At 53.5% G+C, this 17368-nt stretch overlaps 1 protein-coding gene across 3 annotated transcripts; it reads right to left on the bottom strand.

The window, feature by feature from the left end:
• Positions 1–1636: 1636 nt before the first annotated feature.
• Positions 1637–16936, bottom strand: BLACAT1 (BLACAT1 overlapping LEMD1 locus). 3 transcript variants are annotated; one of them, XM_074384927.1, is made up of 3 exons: positions 16755–16936; positions 15972–16129; positions 1637–7759 (listed from the first exon to the last, which is right to left on the bottom strand). In XM_074384927.1, the coding sequence occupies exon 3, from the start codon at positions 7721–7723 to the stop codon at positions 7622–7624; it is 102 nt and encodes a 33-aa protein (XP_074241028.1). In that variant the 5' UTR covers positions 7724–7759; positions 15972–16129; positions 16755–16936; the 3' UTR covers positions 1637–7621. The 3 variants fall into 3 exon arrangements, with proteins under 3 accessions (XP_074241028.1, XP_074241027.1, XP_074241029.1); XM_074384926.1 differs by lacking the exon at positions 15972–16129; XM_074384928.1 differs by lacking the exons at positions 15972–16129; positions 16755–16936 and adding an exon at positions 11635–15110.
• Positions 16937–17368: the final 432 nt, after the last annotated feature.

Raw genomic sequence — 17368 nt, 5'->3', positions numbered from 1 at the left:
GGAGTTATGACATCATAATTCTCTTTTAAACAGCTTTATGGATGTATAATCACATACACAATATAATTCTTGTTCTTAATGTTATGCCATCTTATAGCATCTTTCTTTCTTTTATAAGTCTGAAAATTCCCATGTGTTCTGTGAATACAGTCTTCAGTTCTGAGAAATTCAACCAAAGGTTCTTATCTTCCTTTTTTTTTTTTCTTTTCAGACAGGATCTCACTCTGTTGGCCAGGCTGGAATGCAGTGGTGTGATCTCTTCCCAAGCTCAGGGGAATCCTCCCCACTCAGCCTCCCACGTAGCTGGGACTACAGGTGAATGCTACAATGCCTAGCTAATTTTATTTTATGCTTTGAATGGAGTTTTGCTCTTATTGCCCAGGCTGGAGTGCAATGGCGTGATCTTGGCTCACCTCAACATCTGCCTCCTGGGTTCAAGCGATTCTTCTGTGTCAGCCTCCTGAGTAGCTGGGATTACAGGCATGCGCCACCACACCTGGCTAATTTTGTATTTTTAGTAGAGATGGGGTTTCTCTGTGTTAGTTAGGCTGGTCTTGAACTCCTGACCTCAGGTCATCTGCCTTCCTGAGCCTCCCAAAGTCTGGGATTACAGGCATGAGCCACCATACCCAGCCTCTAAAAATATATATATACATATATATGTATACATTTTATGTATATATGTATATGTATATATTTTATGTATATATGTGTGTGTATATATATATGTATGTGTGTGTGTATATATATATATATATATATATATATATATATATATATATACATTTTTTTTCCATATAGTAGAGATGAAGTCTGGCTATGTTGCCCAGGCTGGTCTTAACTCCTGAACTCAAGTGATCCTCCTACCTTGGCCTCACAGGCATAAGCCACTGCGCCTGGCCCTTTCTCTTTCTTAAAAACACCTTTAAGACTATGTGATTGATCAGCTGGGCACGGTGGTTCATGCCTGTAATCCCAGCACTTTGGGAGACCAAGGCAGGCAATCGTGAGGTCACGAGTTCGAGACCAGCCTGGCCAGCATGGCGAAACTCTATTTCTATTAAAAATACAAAAACAAACAAACAAAAAAATTAGCCACCTGCAGTCCCAGTTACTCGGGAGGCTGAGGCAGGAGAATTGCTTGAACCTGGCAGGGAGAGGTTGCAGTGAGCCGAAATCACGTCATTGCACTCCAGCCTGGGTGAAACAGTGAGACTCCATCTCAAAAAAAAAAAAAAAAAAAAAAAAAAAAAAAAAAAAAGACTACGTGATCATATTGCAGTCCTAAACCACCTTCCCTGTTCCCCACACCTACCCACTCTAGCTGGCTTTATCTCACTATTATTTCTGAGATGGTAAGAGGCAGGAGGCCTGGCTTCCTTCAGTTTAGAGATAGCACAAGTGAGGCTCACAGAGTTCCAGGGACCCGGAGTGTCTCCCAAAGCTTCCTTCTTGGCCCCAACACCTCACTTTATGTCCATCCTCCTGACTCTTCCTCCCAGTCTCCAATATCCCTCCTCTCAGTAGAGTTGATGGAAACAAATGTTTAGCTTCTGCTGCTGTAGTGTATTACAGTGTGCAATAAACATGGATGCCCCATCTACCCTGACAACGTAATTCATTTACTGCAAAAGGATATAATAAAGTCTGTTTATTACAGCAATTAACAGAGCAGCGTTTGCTGGCATGCTTTTCAGTGGCAACCAGAAAAGTGCTTACTCCAGGTGCATAGATTCGGGAAACCACGCAACTTGAGCCAAAATGAAACCAATTAGAGGCTTAGTAAATGGGTCCCAGCCACCCCAGGAAAATTAACCATCCAAGAGTCAGTTCAGCCAAAGTAGAACCTCAGTGCAGGAGCTTAGCATGATATAGATTGCTACTTCAGAGTTAATCCAGACCTGTCTCCAGGGTCATGGTCTTGAGGATGTGAAATATACCCATCCAACACAGCCACCCCGGGTGCTGAGTCCAAATCTCAATAAACTACATAGGGGTATAGGGGTATATAGGTGGGGAATGTTAGCACCATTGACTCTCAGGGGTCTCCTGCCACTACCATGGATTGAGGACATAAAGAAAGGACTAGAAGCTGGGCCAGAGAGAACAGACAGAGAAAGAACAGAAATCCTTTCATTAGACCTTGTCTTCAAGAACCTCGAGAGAAATGTGGCCATCTGAGTAGACTGGCTTTTCAACGTGGAGAATATGTGCTATTTTGCTTTGGGCAGAAAGGCTGGACAAAGACATGGAGCCATTTGTTCCAGTTCTTTGGTGGAGGAACAGAAGAAAGGGAAGTGCTGGTTTCGATTCCCCAGTGAATCTGATTGCTAATTAATCAAACTTAATTCTCCATCTCCTTTTAAGAGGTCAGGGGTCAGCTTATACCAACAGGACATTGTTCAGAATGAAATCTCATTTTCCCAAGAAGGGAAGTGGCCCCAGTATCACACCTGTGTAGGAAAACCCATCCTAAGTGGCAGCTCTTTTTTCTCTGGAACAGTCTCTCAGGGAGACCATGGGGAGTTTTGATCTCCTAGAAAACATGAACCTGGGTGCCTGAGCCAGGTAGAAAACCAAAGGATCAAAAGGGCAGAGACAAACCCCATCAAACAGTTCCCCTTGGTTGAGGGGTGACCTAGTGGGCTCCCCTTTTCTCCATCACTCTTTCCCATCCTCAGACCTCTGGGAGAAGATGCTGTGTTGAAGGATGAGGGCAGAAGCCAGCCTGGCCTCTCTGGAACAGAAAAAGTTAGAGCTTTGAGCATCGTGAACAACGGGATAAAAATAGCAGTGTTGCCATGGCAACAGAGGCTGGGCGAGTCCTGAGGATCTGTCTGGGTCCTGCCATCTCCCCTTCCTGCCTTCCTCCCGCCCCTTGGATGGAACACAGGAATGAGCTAAAGGAGGAGAGATGGCTGCCCCAAAAGGGAAAGAGACAGACCAGCAGCCACGAGGAAAACCTTTGAACTCCAGACTCGAGGGTTTCTGCCAGCGCCTGAGCTGCTCAGGTCCGGGAGCTCTTGGCTTTTGCAGTTTCTTCCTTGGCAAGACAACTTCCTCCAGGGATGCCCCGGGCAGCCACCACTCACCCTCCTGATGGATGGTCCTGACCTCCTGGGCTCCCCTGTGAAGAGCCACGGTTTCTGTTTCCTTTTCATGATTATAGCTCTGATCCCATGGAAACTTAGAGAAGGGAACCCAGGTGGGCTGGCCACAACAACCCCGACACAGTGGGCACTGACTACTCCAGGGATGGCCTGGGGGTCCACAGGATTCACTCTGATGAGCCAGACACCCTAGTCAGCAACATGGACTTGGGGGCTGTGTTTGTGTTGGGAGCAGGGCGATGGTGGCGACGGCTCTCTCTTGTTCTTGCTTTTGGGTCAGAGAGACAGAACGTTCATTCCTTGGGAACAGATTCTGGTTCTTGTGGTATTGTCAGCTTGATCACCTGCTGGGCACAGCAGCCACCTTCAGGAGGAACACCAGACTTCCTGGACCAGCCTGGAGGGAGCCCACTGAACTCAGCAGCCCAAAGATTCCTTCTCTGGCGAAAGCTCATCTTCATGGTTGTGAACCAAGTATCTGTCTCCAAAAGTTCCAGGCATATCTGGGCACATGTGCTAAGTGTGCCCTTTATAATGAGTGCCTTCCTGCGAGGTAGGGAGGGCATAGGACTCATTGCCACCTGTTATGGAGAAGGCTGGGAGAGAGGAGGCAATTTGCCAAGGTCAGGAGTCAGCCATGGCAGAACACTGGAGGGCTGTGGCTTTCCATCCAGAAACGATCGCCAGCACATTCCACCATCAGCACATCCCCAACCACTAGGCAAAACGCACATTCAGTCTGTAGACAGGACATATTCCAGCCTGAGGCACTTCCCCTTGCAGAAGGCAAGGAATGAGGTGTGGTGGTTGATCAGCATGGAGATGGGCACATGAGAAGCTGTGCAAACAGAAGCCCATGGGTTACGGAACTGGAGCAGGGCACGAGTCCATGAGATCTATAAAGAATGGCTTGAGCATCTATCTGCAGGTGGTGGTGGGGTGGTGATGGTGTGTGTATGCGACAGAGAGAAAACAAGAGTGTACCTAAGAGTGGTGCCTGTGATGGGTTAGACAGGAGTCCAGGCCAACAGACTTACTCCCCTGGGGCCTGGCTGTAGGAGGGAAGAGAGGCAGAGCGGCAGGGGGTCCTGGGCCCTGGCTAGGGGAGGATTCTAGCAGAAGCTCCGGGGGACTTCCCTTTCCCTTTCACTCCCCCATCCCCCTCACTTCTCAGAGCCTCCATACCACCCCACACATTTGCTGTCTGCACAGAATGCATCTGTGAGGGCACAGGAAACCTGCAACCCTCTGGTTCCACAACCCTATGCCCCACTGAGGCGCAACTTCCCAGACTCAGGGAGCCCTGGACTCCAAGGGGGACTTAAGAGGACATTCACGTAATCCCCGATTTATAGTTGAGGAACCTGAGTCTCAGAAATAAGATGTGACTAAGGTCACATGGTCATTAGTTTCCAGGCAGGGCTAGAACCCAGGAGACCTGGCTCCCAGCTCAGTGTTCTTTGCATCCCACTCTACTACTTCATGTATATTTCAGTTAGTTAATTATTGCTCTTTTTTTTTTTTTCTAAAAATAACAATCTCCCTATATATTTCTATGAACCCATATGCTACATTCAAAAAGCCCTTCCCTGGGAGCAGAGAAGGAAATGACATTCTAATAAAAAGGTTTCAACCTGAGACAAGAAGCCCCTTGGGTCCTGTGGGCCAGGGTCCCAGACAACACTCATGTCACAAAGACCCTTCACACTTCTTGATACTCCATTCAACTGCCTAAAGCCCAAGAGGGAACATGGGCATGGGAAGTCCTCCCCTTTACAGATGGGGAAAACTGAGGCCCAGGGAGGCTAAGACCCCCCCCCACCTGCCTGCAAGGAAGAATCAGTTTTACACAGCAAGAACAAGAGGCCTGATCTCCTCCACAGAATCATCTGCCCATGCACCTGAGCGCAGGACCCCGACCTCAAGGTAGAGTCTCTGGGAGAGAACCCCGGAGAGAGGATGGGAAGGCAAAGCAGCCAGGCCCACCCCAGAAGGAGTAGAAGCCTGGCCAGAAGTCAGAGCCCCAGGGTACAGGGTCTGTGGATGTTGGAGCTGCTTTGGCCTTCCCTGTACCAAGGGCATAGAGGTGGGCACAGGTGTCCAGACTGCCTTCCGAGATGCTAAAAGGAGCAAAGTCCCCATTTCTCTGAGAGGAAACTGTGGGACAATAGAATGTGGGGTTGGGGTGCACCTGGCGAGAAGCTGCTACCTCCTACTCAGATCAGCTGCAGGGCTGGCCCCAACCTCAGCCCTGGGTGAAGACGGGGCCACCGGCTTGGAGGCAGAGGACAACTGGACCTCCACTCAGAACACTTTGACCTTGGGACTCCACCCATGTTCCCAAAGCCAGAGCTCAAGATATCCAGTATCCCTCTGGAGCCAAGGGAGTTCTCCCAGGGGAAGCAGCTTTCTGGATGGGCTCACTGCCAAAGGCCTGCAGCTGCAAAACCTGCCAAGTTCTGAGAGGTGCACGTGGGGGAAGATCTCCTCGGCCACCTACTCCCAGGACGTTCGTTCTCCACTTTCCTGACCTTTCTTCCCGGTGAGACCGTGTGGTCAGGACAGAACACCCAATACCTCTAAGTCTCCGGGGATACAATTTCATCCTCTGCCACAGGAGTGACTTCTCTAGGATTGCAGCCTCACAGGCGACCGCTAGGGACACATATGCCCTCCAGGCGGCTCTCCGGCCTCTGTATCAAGGTAACTTTTCTGCCCATCTCTTTGCCTCAGCCAAGGCCTCTCCTATCCAAGAGGACAAAGCACCAGGGAGTTCGTCTCCTGTCCTTTGTGACCCCACTGGCCTTTATTGCTGAATCTTGCTGTTCCCTTGAGGGAAGGACTTCTGTTTATAATTCTTTGGATATAAAAGGAAATAACAGATTGTAGAAGGCTGGGGCTGGGAGGTAGGGGCAATGGAAGGGGTTGGAAGATGAAAGGAGGAAACCAAGCTGTGCTCAAGCCTTATAAAGACAATCTGGATCCCACCAAATCTGCCCAAAGCACAGGAAAGGCCCCTGAGTATGGGCATGAGCTGGGCAGGCAGAGGCTGCTGGCGTAGAACATGCCCTTGCTTCTCTGAGGTTCTGGGCAAACCCACCGAGAAGCCTCTCGTTCTCCTTAATTGCCCAGTGAGGTCCACATTCCAAGGAAAGTGGAGCCCAGACTCCTGTCCTGGGGCCCTGACCTCTCTACCCAGGTCACCTGTTTACCTGTCAGAGGGCTACGCTGTCACTGGGGAGCTAGAGGGGATTTGACTTTGCTCCTTGGCTTAGAAGTTCCCTGATGAGGGAGAACAGGCTTACAGAATCTGCCCGAAGCATCTCAGCTGCTGGCATTCCTGTCTGCTCGTCTTCTAGCCCCGAGAACTCCAGGATCAAAGACAAAAGGCTAAGTTATGCCAACATGGGGGAAGGGAGGAAGGAAGAAGGAAGGAAAGAGGGAAGGAAATATTTTTTTTCTTTTGCTTTCTGTCTCCTGGAAATGGGCTGGTGGTATGCGCAGAGACTGAAGCCGGAAGGTCGGCGGGGGTGGGGAGATGAGGGAGAAAGTCAAGGAACGTCCTAGAGATCCCCCTACCCCAAGAGTTTCCCCTGAAGGCACCACACACGAACGCAGTCCCCTCTATGGCTTCTGAGGAGAGAAGAAAAAGGCAGGGGAGATAGGAGAATGGAGGGGGCACCCAGCTCAGTCCAGGAAAGGAGCCCCTTGGTCTGGCCACAGCAAGAAGTCCCTGAGGAGGGGAGTCAGGGCCTGGGGAACAGGCCTCCGCACATCTGGGCTGCTGCCAAGGAGGCACAGGGATCGTGATCGTGATCACAGGTGGGTCAGGGCCAGGGTCAGGGCTGCTTTCTGGAGGGCAGGAACAGAGGGAGCCACAGAGCCACTGGCCGCCTCTGCCCTCCTCCTCCCTCGGCTGGCCACCTCAGGCCTGGCCCCACCTGGCCCAGGAGGATGCTGGGAAGGGGCTGGAAAAGGACTCATGTCCCTGGTCCTGGAGTCCCAGGAGAGTCTCCATCCTGGGCTTGGGCGGTTGTCTCACACTTCCTCCCCAGGCCTTCTCCGGGGTCAGGGCTGCTGGCGGTTCTCTGCAAGAGCAGCCACTTTCCCATTTAGCAGCAGCTCTCCTAGCCCAAGGCGGCACATCCCTCGTGCGGGTTACCCTAACAAAAGTCCCCCGAAGCTCTCAGGGCAGGAAAGAACTTTCGCTCCTTGGCCTCCCTGGGGCTTCTCCATCTCTGGAAGGCATGCCGCAGGTCCTGGGGCTCCCCTGTGTGGCCGGAACCTCTCTCCAAGGAGGTCTGAGAATTGGAAGCTACTGGGTGTGGGCATGAGGCGGCTGGGAGGCACAAGGGAGGCTGATGCCCTCAGGTGAGAGTCAGGCTGAGAAGAGCACCAGCTAAATCAAGACTTAAGATGCACACACGGCTTCCTGCTCCAAGCCCCAGCCAGAAGCGGGCACCGTCAGGCCTGGGACCTGCTGGGGGCTGATGGAGGGGCCCTGGTTCTGCTCACACCGCCGTCTCCCGCTCTCTGTGAACTTCCTCCTTCTTCCTCTTCATTTTGCAGAAGCCATGGAGACCACAGAAGCAGGCGAAAGTGAACTGGGGCATGCCCTAGGCCAGGCTGGGGGAACACTCACCAGAGATCTGCAGGGAAAGGTAGGGGAGGGAGAGGGGCAGGAGAAAGGCAGGGAGAGAGAAGCAAGCTGGGGTTAATGCTCCCAGAACCCTCTGGGTCTGGCCCAGTCCAGGCCACTCCCTGAGGCGGCCCTGCTAGGTCTCACACCGGCCTGGGGAGGAGCCGGGCCTCCGAACAACAGCTCTTTGAAACTTCAGTGTTTCCTGATCTGTGTGGAGCTGATGTCATGCCTCAAACTGGAGACTGGGTGAGTCCAAGGGAGAAAAGAGAAAGCCCAGCTGCTGCCTCCTTTGTTCCCCTCCCACCCGCTCCGCCTCACCCCATGCCCATACACCTGTGGTTGCAGAACAGGAAGCAAGCTGGCTTAAAATAGGCTCTGGCTTGTGCCACCTTACACAGGTTCCATCTGGGGGCGTCCCCTCGCTTCTGCAGGCTGCACACACAACAAGCCCTCCTCCATCCTTCATCCAGGGTAGCCTTACTTTGATACCTGAGACTGAGTCAGACTCCTCCCCTCCCGAACAACCCCGCGTTGTCTGATACCCTAGGAACTCCTGCAGGGAGTGACCATGCACTTCTGTCTATTGCTCAGAGCCACGCAAATCCCAGTCCTCCTCATGGAGAGAACAGACGGCAAAGAGAGTTCTTTTAGCCAACAGGCTCTTTTATTTAGCACACCTAAGTTGGGCAAAGGGATTGGGAGGTAAATACAAAAGGGCAAAAAGACATGGTTTCTTCCCTAGCACATTAAGTAAGTCTGAGGTAGAGGCTGAGGCTGGATCTGCCCCAGCTGGACACGTTGTCCCTCACCTCTGGCTGACCCGGCCCTCAGCAGGAGCCAGGGGCCACTTGGTATCTGTGGCAGTCTGGCTGGGGAAGAGAAGGAGCTTCCGGAGCTCAGCTTCAGTCTGCAAGAGTATCCCTTTCTCCAAAGGCTCATTTAGGTTCCCTAGCCTTAGCCACCTGCAGATTCTTCCAGTTCACCTCTCTGCCCTTCCTCTGCCCCTGGGCCTGTTGAAAGGGAGCAGAAGTGCATTCAAGTCACTCGAGCAGAGAAGCTGAGAACAAAGGAACCAAAGCCCCCTGCATGGAGGTCAGGCCCGGGCCTGGTCTGAATCACTCCTCTCTCCAGGAGTAACACTGGGGGCAGGCAGGTGAGTGAAGCCCAAGTGTTGCGGGAAAGGAGAGAGGCACAGGGCTATGCAGGAGGGGTTTGGAATGGGGAAGCATGAGGCGCCTCCCTTCTCCATCCCCTCATGCAATGGGGATTGCATAGAATGCCCTGGGCCCCCTAGCAAGGCACACGTGCAAAGTGATTTCACTGCCTTTGAGGAATGTGGCGTGGCCCAGGTGGTGGCTCTCTGGACAGTTCCACTGGTCTGGCCAACCTCGTCCTTTTGGAAAAACTTCCTTCGTGTTTCTCCACGCAGAACCGAGGCCCGTACCGAGCACGGTGCCCTATGGAGTCCTGTCAAGATTCTCCCCTCCTTCAGCCTCTCATCATCCTGGTAATACAGCTAATGGCTGTAATTAATAGGTGCAATGCATTTCCACTGGCCAGCTGGATGGGCAGGAGTCCCAGCTTGAGTCAGCACGGGTAGGTAGGCTGGTTATTTAATAACCCGATTTCCAGCACCATTTACACACCCACTCTGGTTGAGTATATATAGTTAGCAGAGAGCAACCTCCAGGATATATATAGACAGAGCCGAGACACAACTACTATATTTCTAGATCTATCTACTGCAGCTATCTCTGGATCCCTCCTGTGACAAACCTAGAGAGAGACACGGATCCAATTTAGGACTTAGGTGGCCTGGGTTCTATTCCTGGCTCTGATGCTGACATGCTATGTCATCCTAAGCAAGTGGCCACATCTCTCTGGGCCTTCATTATCTCATTTCAGTGTACCAGGAGGTTAGGCAAGGTTTAACACTAAGACCCCAAACCTAAGGGGCTGGAAGGCATTCAGAATTCTAACTTAATCAGGAAAAAGGGAGGGAGGGTGGGTGGATTTCCTCATAATCAGTTATTGTCATGCATACACTTCTCTTGCTGGGGGTGTAAGTCAAGGGTATGATCAACAAAGCATTCCCACGATTATTGAAAAATATATGGCTAGAAATTGACAAGCACGAGGCTTATCTGGGAAGGAACTCACAACTAAAACAAGCCAGGCAGGTGGCAGCCCCACAACAGGTCTAGGTCTCTGGGTCTCTGACCCCAGGGTGCGTTGATCCTCTTCCCTTTAAAACAGCAAGATATGCCCCCTTAAGTGACCATTCTTCCCCAGGGTCCTTTGGGGAATTTAAGAAAATTCTGTGGGGTGTAGGGTCAGAGGAACCAGGACCTACATCAGAGGAAAGGAGAGCGAATGAAACCGGCCAAGAGCTGGGCTAGGGGCTGCAGCCTGACTCCCGAGAGGTGTTCAAGGGTTGGCTGCCTCAGTGGGATTCCTGGAGCCTTGTATCTAAGGGCAGAAAGTATAATAAAGGGGGTCTGTCTATTCTGTTCAGATCTTTGCTTTAAAGGGCTCTGGTTCTCCTTCCTCTTCTCTAACAGGGTCTCTAAACGGGTCCTCATTGTGAGGTGCACAACTCCAAGCCCCAGAGGCTGCCTTGGCTTTGTCTGCAGCACACAGATTGCTGGGCCAGCCCCTGAATTGGGGGGACATGGGGCAGAGAATTCCAACCCATTTCTGTGTCCCTGCCCGCTGTGAATCCCACTCCTCCCTCAGAGTCCCCAGCAGCAGGTACCTGGGGAGTCCCTCTGCCAGGCTGTGGTCTCTGCTCCTCTCTGCTTTGCCCAGGCAGGAGTCCTGTCGACTCTCTTCCTTGTCTTTACCCCTCACCCTTGGCAGAGGGCTCCAGTACCAGCTGGAGGCTCCCTGGGGAAGTCAGGTTCCCTTGCTGCATCTATTTGAGGGGGAGGAGTCTGGACTAGCGCCTGGGTCCACTCCCCGCTCATCAGTGCTCATCACGGGAACTCCCCTCCCACCCTCCCACTCCATTTCCATGCCCATAGTCCAGGAGGGACTAAGGAATGGAAAAACAGCCCCCAGAAGCCCAGAATAGGATGGAGAGGTGGGGAGGACACTGGACAAACCTCCTGCCATCACACAGTTGGCTGCAACTGACTGCAAGCTGTTGGCCCTGGCTTCTTCCCCATCCTCCTCTCTGGCTTTTCCCCAGCTCAGGTCCAAGATGGTTTGGGGTCTGGGACATAGACGATGCTCTGCCCAGCCACCTTTGTGGAGCCGAGCAGAAGAGATGCCAATCCACAGAGCACGTGTCCTCCCCCACCACTAGGAGGTTCCTCGGCCTCCCTGCTGGTCTCTTTCCTTGGCCTGACCCCCACATCTCTCTGTGCCAAATACTCTCCCAGGGTCCTCCAACCCTTGTACCTCTGGCAAAAATGGGGCAGTGAGTCAGAGGCAGCATAAACATGTGGAAGAACCAAGAGAAAGAGGGGACTCAGAGCAGGCCGGAAAGTAAGATAAAGAGAAATCCAGGGCCCCAGGCGTGCAGACCACAAACTCCTAGGTGTCTCGAATTTTGGCATCATAGTGGGAGGCAGGGGGGTGGAAGGGTAGGAAGCTATTTAAAAGTGTTGGGACGTGCCAGGAATTCTCTGACAAACAAGAAAAGGGATATTGAGCCCCCCATGACCCATCCCCTCATCTCCCAAGGCAGAGAGCAGAGGCGCTCTCAGCAAGGCAACCCCCACCTTCAATACCCGCCACCCGCCACCCCAGGTAAAGGGCAAAAGAGAAGTGACCCAGTAAGGAGGGTGTGCCCTCGGCGCCTTGAGAACAAAGCTCAGCCCTCCACCCCCTCCCCGGCTCCCTTAGCACCGCGCCTCAGTAATTAAAATATGAATTCACCTTCCCTCCCTGAGCCATTCATCACTGCGAAGGGAAGCAGCTGCGGCTTAGGAGACCGGATTTGGGGGATTAGCTCGGGCGGTGGAGCAGACACACCAGGAGAAAGAATTAAAAAGGAAGGGGGTGAATTGGGTTTTCTCTCCCCACCTCCTCCCTCTCCCTCTCCCTCTGGCCGCCACGGAGCCTCCTACCCCACCCCTTCCCCCAAAGCCTAGCCTCTGCAGGTTTCTGGGAACTGTAGTCTACAAGACGGTGTTGATAAACAGGCAGGCCAGGGGTGGGTGGTGGCACAAACTACAGATCCCAGGACTTCTTCCCAGAGTTGGCAGCAGCAGAGCTGGGCACAGGCCTCCAGTCTGGGAGAAGCTGGCATTCTCCTTGGAGGTTAACTCCTTCTTGGCCTGCTTGAGCCTGAGCTCCAGCCTCTGGCTCAGCAAGCTCCCTGGCATCACAGGCCAAGGCCCTCTCTGCCTCCAATGGCCTGCAGAGGCCACAGATCCGAGCTTGCCAGGCCAGCCCCACTTGTATCTTCCTTGCCCACCTATGGAGAAAGCTCCCTCCACTTTTTCAGACTGCAAGGGCAGCCAAGCATTCTCAGTGGTTCTGAGGTTCTTGGGAGCTGGAGGAGTCAGAACAGCAATGGTCCTAAAATGTCTCTGCGGCCTGCACCCAGGGTTTTCCAGCCTGGCTTGGCAGAGGCTGGCCCACCCTAAGAGTGGGCAGTGTGACAGGCAGCAGCAGCAGCAGCTGGGAACCTGGTGGGCCAGACTGTCAGTGCCAGAATGAACCGCAAAGGTCAAACTTTAGTATCAAACTTTCGAAAGATGGGACAGAGACTGTTTTTCCCCCAATAGTCTTTATATTTAGAAAGGACTAGGGCTTAGCAGTCAAACTCTATTTCCACTAGAAATGGAACAAATACAATAAGAGAGAGTCATCTGAGTTCAGTGTTGTTAAACATGGGCCCACTCTCCCAAGGGAGGCCTTATGCTGGGTATTTCTGAGAACTGTAAAAAGGACTTCCAGGCACAGTGGCTCATGCCTGTAATCCCAGCACTCTGGGAGGCCAAGGCGGGTGGATCACGAGGTCAGGAGGTCGAGACCATCCTGGCCAACATGGTGAAACCCCCTCTCTACTAAAAATACAAAAAATTTTTAGTAGAGGTGTGGTGGCTCATGCCTGTAATCCCAGCTACCTGGGAGGCCGAGGCAGGAGAACAGCATGAAAGAGTCGGAGGTTGCAGATAGCAGAGATCCCGCCACTGCACTCCAGCCTGGCGAAAGAGTGAGACTCCGACTCAAACAAACAAACAAACAAAAAAGACTTAGATTGCTGGGAATAAAGTTTCAGCCGTCTTCAGGCAGCGGACAGGACACACACAGCCCTCTGATCTGTGGATCCTCCCGGGAGAAGGGGTATAAGGGCAGCTTGCTTATTCAATGCAGTTGCACAATTACGTGAAATATATAATTGAATATCTTCTCCACACCTGTCCCACTGGCAATAGGCAGGAGACAAAGAATGGAAAGGAGATCCACCTTTGTAACCTCAGAAGCATCCCAGGCCCAGCCCCAGCAAAGTGAGGACTGTCTTGGGAGAGTTGCTGAGCTGTGGGCTTGCCCTGTGTCCCTGCTAGTGGCAATTCACCTTTTACCCCATCCCTCTTTCCTCCCAGTTCACACTTCAACAAACATTTACTCAGCCATCCCTACAAAGTGCCTTGCCTTGCTGGAGCTTTTACGGAGGTATAATCTCTGGAATGGCTCCTCTGTACCCTTGCTCCCAGGCCCAGCCCAGTGCTGGGGCCTACCGGGACAAACTGTACAGGATTCCCGGGACAGGCCCAGTTTCAGGAGGCAGGAAAGGGACATGGCTGTAACTTGATTTTTCAGCTAGGAGATCAGGAGTTAAGGGAAGCAAATCAGGTGCCTGAACAGCCTCCGAGCAGGGCAGGGAATAGGATAGGCTCACTCTGGGCCTAAGGCAGCTGGACAATGAGAGAGGTGGAGGAAGGTGCCAGTCATCTCTGAACTCTGAGCGAGAGAACCCAGAGGGCAAGTAAGAAACCCTGGCCAATTCTCATGCCTTGTTTCTTTCACCGTCTAAGCTGGGGCAGGAGGGGAAGTGGCCTGGATCAGCCCCAGCAAAAAACCAGCTGGCCTGGGCTTTCTCTTTGCTTCTCCTATTGTTCTGATCCCCCCTCCTCCCCACCTCCTGTGGGAAAAGGAAAACCAGTGATGGACAAAGGGCGATTGGAGTTGGGCCACAGGGCCAATTTGTGGACGTGCATCCAATAGAGACCTCATTAGAACAACCTCTCCTGTGACTGCAGCACTCCCTGGTTTTCACAGTACTTTACCATGCACTGGTGTCGGTTCTCCCCATATGCAGCATGATGTGCCAGGAGCAAACGTTTTGGCACCAGACCACATGGGTTCAAATCCCACTTCTGCTCCTTCCTGTCCATATGAACTTGCGCCAGTTTCTTAGCTCCCTGTGCCTCAGACTTCCCATAAGTAAAACAGGCTAATAGTAGATAGGACTGCCTTGAGGATGAAATGAGTTTGTACAGATAGGGTGGTTAGAATCATGGGGTACACAGGAGGTACCCAGTAAATGTTGGCTGGCGAAATTAAGGGTTCTGAGATATTATAGGAAACTTGCCTTCTGATTGTCAATACCAAATCTAGTAGTTTCTATGATTCTTCAGTGATCTGTCTTAGACTGGGGACTGGAACGGGGTGGGGCGGTGGCTAGAAGTCGGGGCACAAGGGTGCTTCCTATTCCAACCCAGCCAGATTGCCCGCTTTATTTCTACCTGTTGGAATCTTCCAGCATGGTAGGGATAAAGTCAGGCTGATTTAAAAGGGACAGCAGAGACAGGCATAGGGAGAAGCCAGGCAAGCTGGGTGACAAGCAGGATGGTGGGGGGGGAGGGGAGAGGGCAGGTGCCCTTCACACACCGCAGGAGGGGGACAGATCCTGGAGAGGGTAGCACACCAGGAGCTAGGGACCTTGGAGTCCAGCCTGCCACTCAGGGGGAGCTCCTGCCTTCCTAGTTTCACTCTGCAGATACCTCCTCTCCCCTCGGGGCCAGCATGGAGTGCTCCTGTTTCAGCCTCAGCGAGCCCAGAGGTCTCCTGACACCTAAAAAGGCTGCAGATTCCACGCTGACCTCGGAGAAAGGAGTGAAGGAGTGAAGCTTTCCTGGAGGCACTGAGCAAAGGCCCAAGTCTTCGTGGCCTGATGCCCTTGACTCCAGCCCCCAAATCTCTGGCCATGAGCCAGGCCTCAGTAACTTGGCAAGGGGGAAGGAATCAATTCAGAAAGCCTGGCACACCCTGAGGGTCTCCTTCCTTCCTCAGAGGGAATCTCCCTCTGGAAGAACCGGCCCAGTCTCTTCCTTGCAAAGTGAGGAAACATGGCAAGAGAGGAAGTGACTTGGCCAAGGTCACACAGCCTAGCCCCATTTCAGGTTACCACATCCCCTGATGCCCCTCCCCTAAGCAGAGCCTCCTTCTGGTGCCCCTTGGTGGCTGGCTCCAAACCTGGTCCCGTGGGAGGTGCAGCTGCTGCAGGAGAAGGAGCTTGCCCCTCACTGTAGCCCATGGCTTTTAGCCCTACATGAGTTTGGGACAGCAATCACATAGGAATGAAAAGCCATAGGCCACAGCAGAGTGGAGGGGTCCAGCGGCAGGAATCTCACAGGGAAGCGAGAATCTGGGGCACCTGAGAAGCCCTCACTCCCCTTTCTCAGCACCCCCCACCCCAGACCCACCCACATTGCCTCCCTCCAGGACTGGGCCCCCCCAGGTTAAATTCTCTCACCATTCTCCACCACCTGCACTAAAGCCATCCCGGTAATGAGTTTCCAGTTCTTGCCCTACAAAGGCCTCACACAACGGTCCTCACTCCAGGGTATGAGGAGGGGTGGCTTCCACGCCATAAAGGACCTCCTCAAATTCCCTTAATTAGCTTCCAGCCCCCAGCCCAGGGTCCTTAACTACCCCTCCCCTAAAGAATGAGGCCGGATCTTTTCATGGCTGCTGCTGCCAGTGCCCAGGATGGGGCGGGGGTGGGGGGGGGGAGCAGGTTAGGCTCCCTCCTTGCAAGCTTAACCCTTTCTCGTCCAGCCACTGGATGCACAGAGCGCAAAGGAGGGTCTGGGCAAAGGAGGGCAGAGATGAGGGCCTGCCCTTTGTTTAGAGGGGTAAATAGGTTTCTTGAGTGCCCCCAGGGGTGGGGGCTGGGCCACCCTTCCCAGACCATTCTGGTGGTTACTGACAACACCCATTATTACATAGTTTAGAGGAGAGTGAGATCTCCATCTCCAGACCTGGTTGGAGGCAGAAAGAGGGCTGGATCTGAAACCTCCCCAAGCTGAGGGCAGCTCACTCTGCAGCAGTCCATAACGAGGCCGTGGAAGGGGTGCGCAGTGCCCTGCGGCTCTCCTGGGCGGGACAGGCATCTCCAGGACTGGACTGAAGAGCTGAGCTGAGGGGAACCAAGGTCTCAGGGCCCTGGAAAAGGTGTGTTCTAATCACAAGTACCAATTCCCCATCCCCTCTCCTGTGCCGGGTCTGCTGCGGGCATCAGCATCAGAGAAGTGGGCCTCTAGGGCTCCTGCTAGCCCAGGCTCAGGGAAGACCAGAGGACTCAGACCTCTCCCAGGGGTCCCCAAGAGGATGGTAAGAGGCCCCAGGCCCAGATCAGGCCCTGCCTCTGCCAGGGAATAGCTGCCGTTCTCACCACAGCTCTACTCCCAGCCCCAGGGCTACGCCTGCTGGCTCTCTGCACGACCCTGGTTGGAGCAACCTGCTTTCACTGGACAGGAATCCTGCATTCCCCAACAACAGCACAGCACAGCACACCCCTCCACACACTCCAGCCATGCCCAACCTTAAGGGCCAAACAACCAGGCCTCCTGCAGCCTCCCACCTGAACTTTGGGTCATCCACCCCAGCCCAGCCCCCTCTGGTTCTCCTTTCCTTCCTCTCTCATGGGGCCCCCAGAACCCCAGACCCAGGCCCTGCTTAAAGCCATGGACTCTACGCAGAATTCCTCAGCTCCCTCCCAAGGGATGCTGGGCCAGGGGGCGGATGTCCCAGGGGCTGCTCACCTGGTGGGCTCAACAAGGCCCCCTCTCCCTCGAAGTCTCCCTCACAATTGCCCGCAGAACCACTTCCTGCCTTCCAGGCAGCCACTCACTCCTCCACTCACCCCCAGAAGCTCCAAGCCCCAGCCAGAGAGCAGGCCTCTTCCCTCCCCTGCCCGCCCACCACCGGCCAGGGCTGAGCTGTGCCCAACTCAACTTGACTCACTTGTGACCTGCCCCTCCCCCAGCCCTGAGGACGGTGGGGGTGGGGGCGGGCTGGGCAGGCGGGGCGGTCAGGTATTCCTTCAACCCTGACTTGGGCCTGAGTAACAAAGGTCTCATTGAGCCTCTGGGCTGTCTGGTCGGTGAAGCACAAACCTCTTGTATCTACTGGCTTTTGATCTCACTCCCTCTGAACCAGCCATGTATTACTCACGTCCCCCTGCCGGGCTATTGGTGCGGAGGGGCCGGTTGGTCCCTCCCTTCCTCCCCATCTCCTTTCTCTCCTTCCTTCCCCTGCCGCTCCCCTCCAGCTTTTTTTTATGGTTTAATTTTTGGCAGGAGACCTGAGATGGCTCCCTGCAGGCCCCCTCTCCTGCCTGGCCGCCCTCCCCTTCTCCACAGCCCTGGTTCCTCTC

The sequence above is a fragment of the Saimiri boliviensis genome, chromosome 14 (assembly GCF_048565385.1).
Source record: "Saimiri boliviensis isolate mSaiBol1 chromosome 14, mSaiBol1.pri, whole genome shotgun sequence".
In the NCBI taxonomy this organism is placed as follows: Eukaryota; Metazoa; Chordata; class Mammalia; order Primates; family Cebidae; genus Saimiri; species Saimiri boliviensis.
Note: the sequence above shows the minus strand (reverse complement) of the source record. Positions and strands in the feature narration are given on the sequence as shown.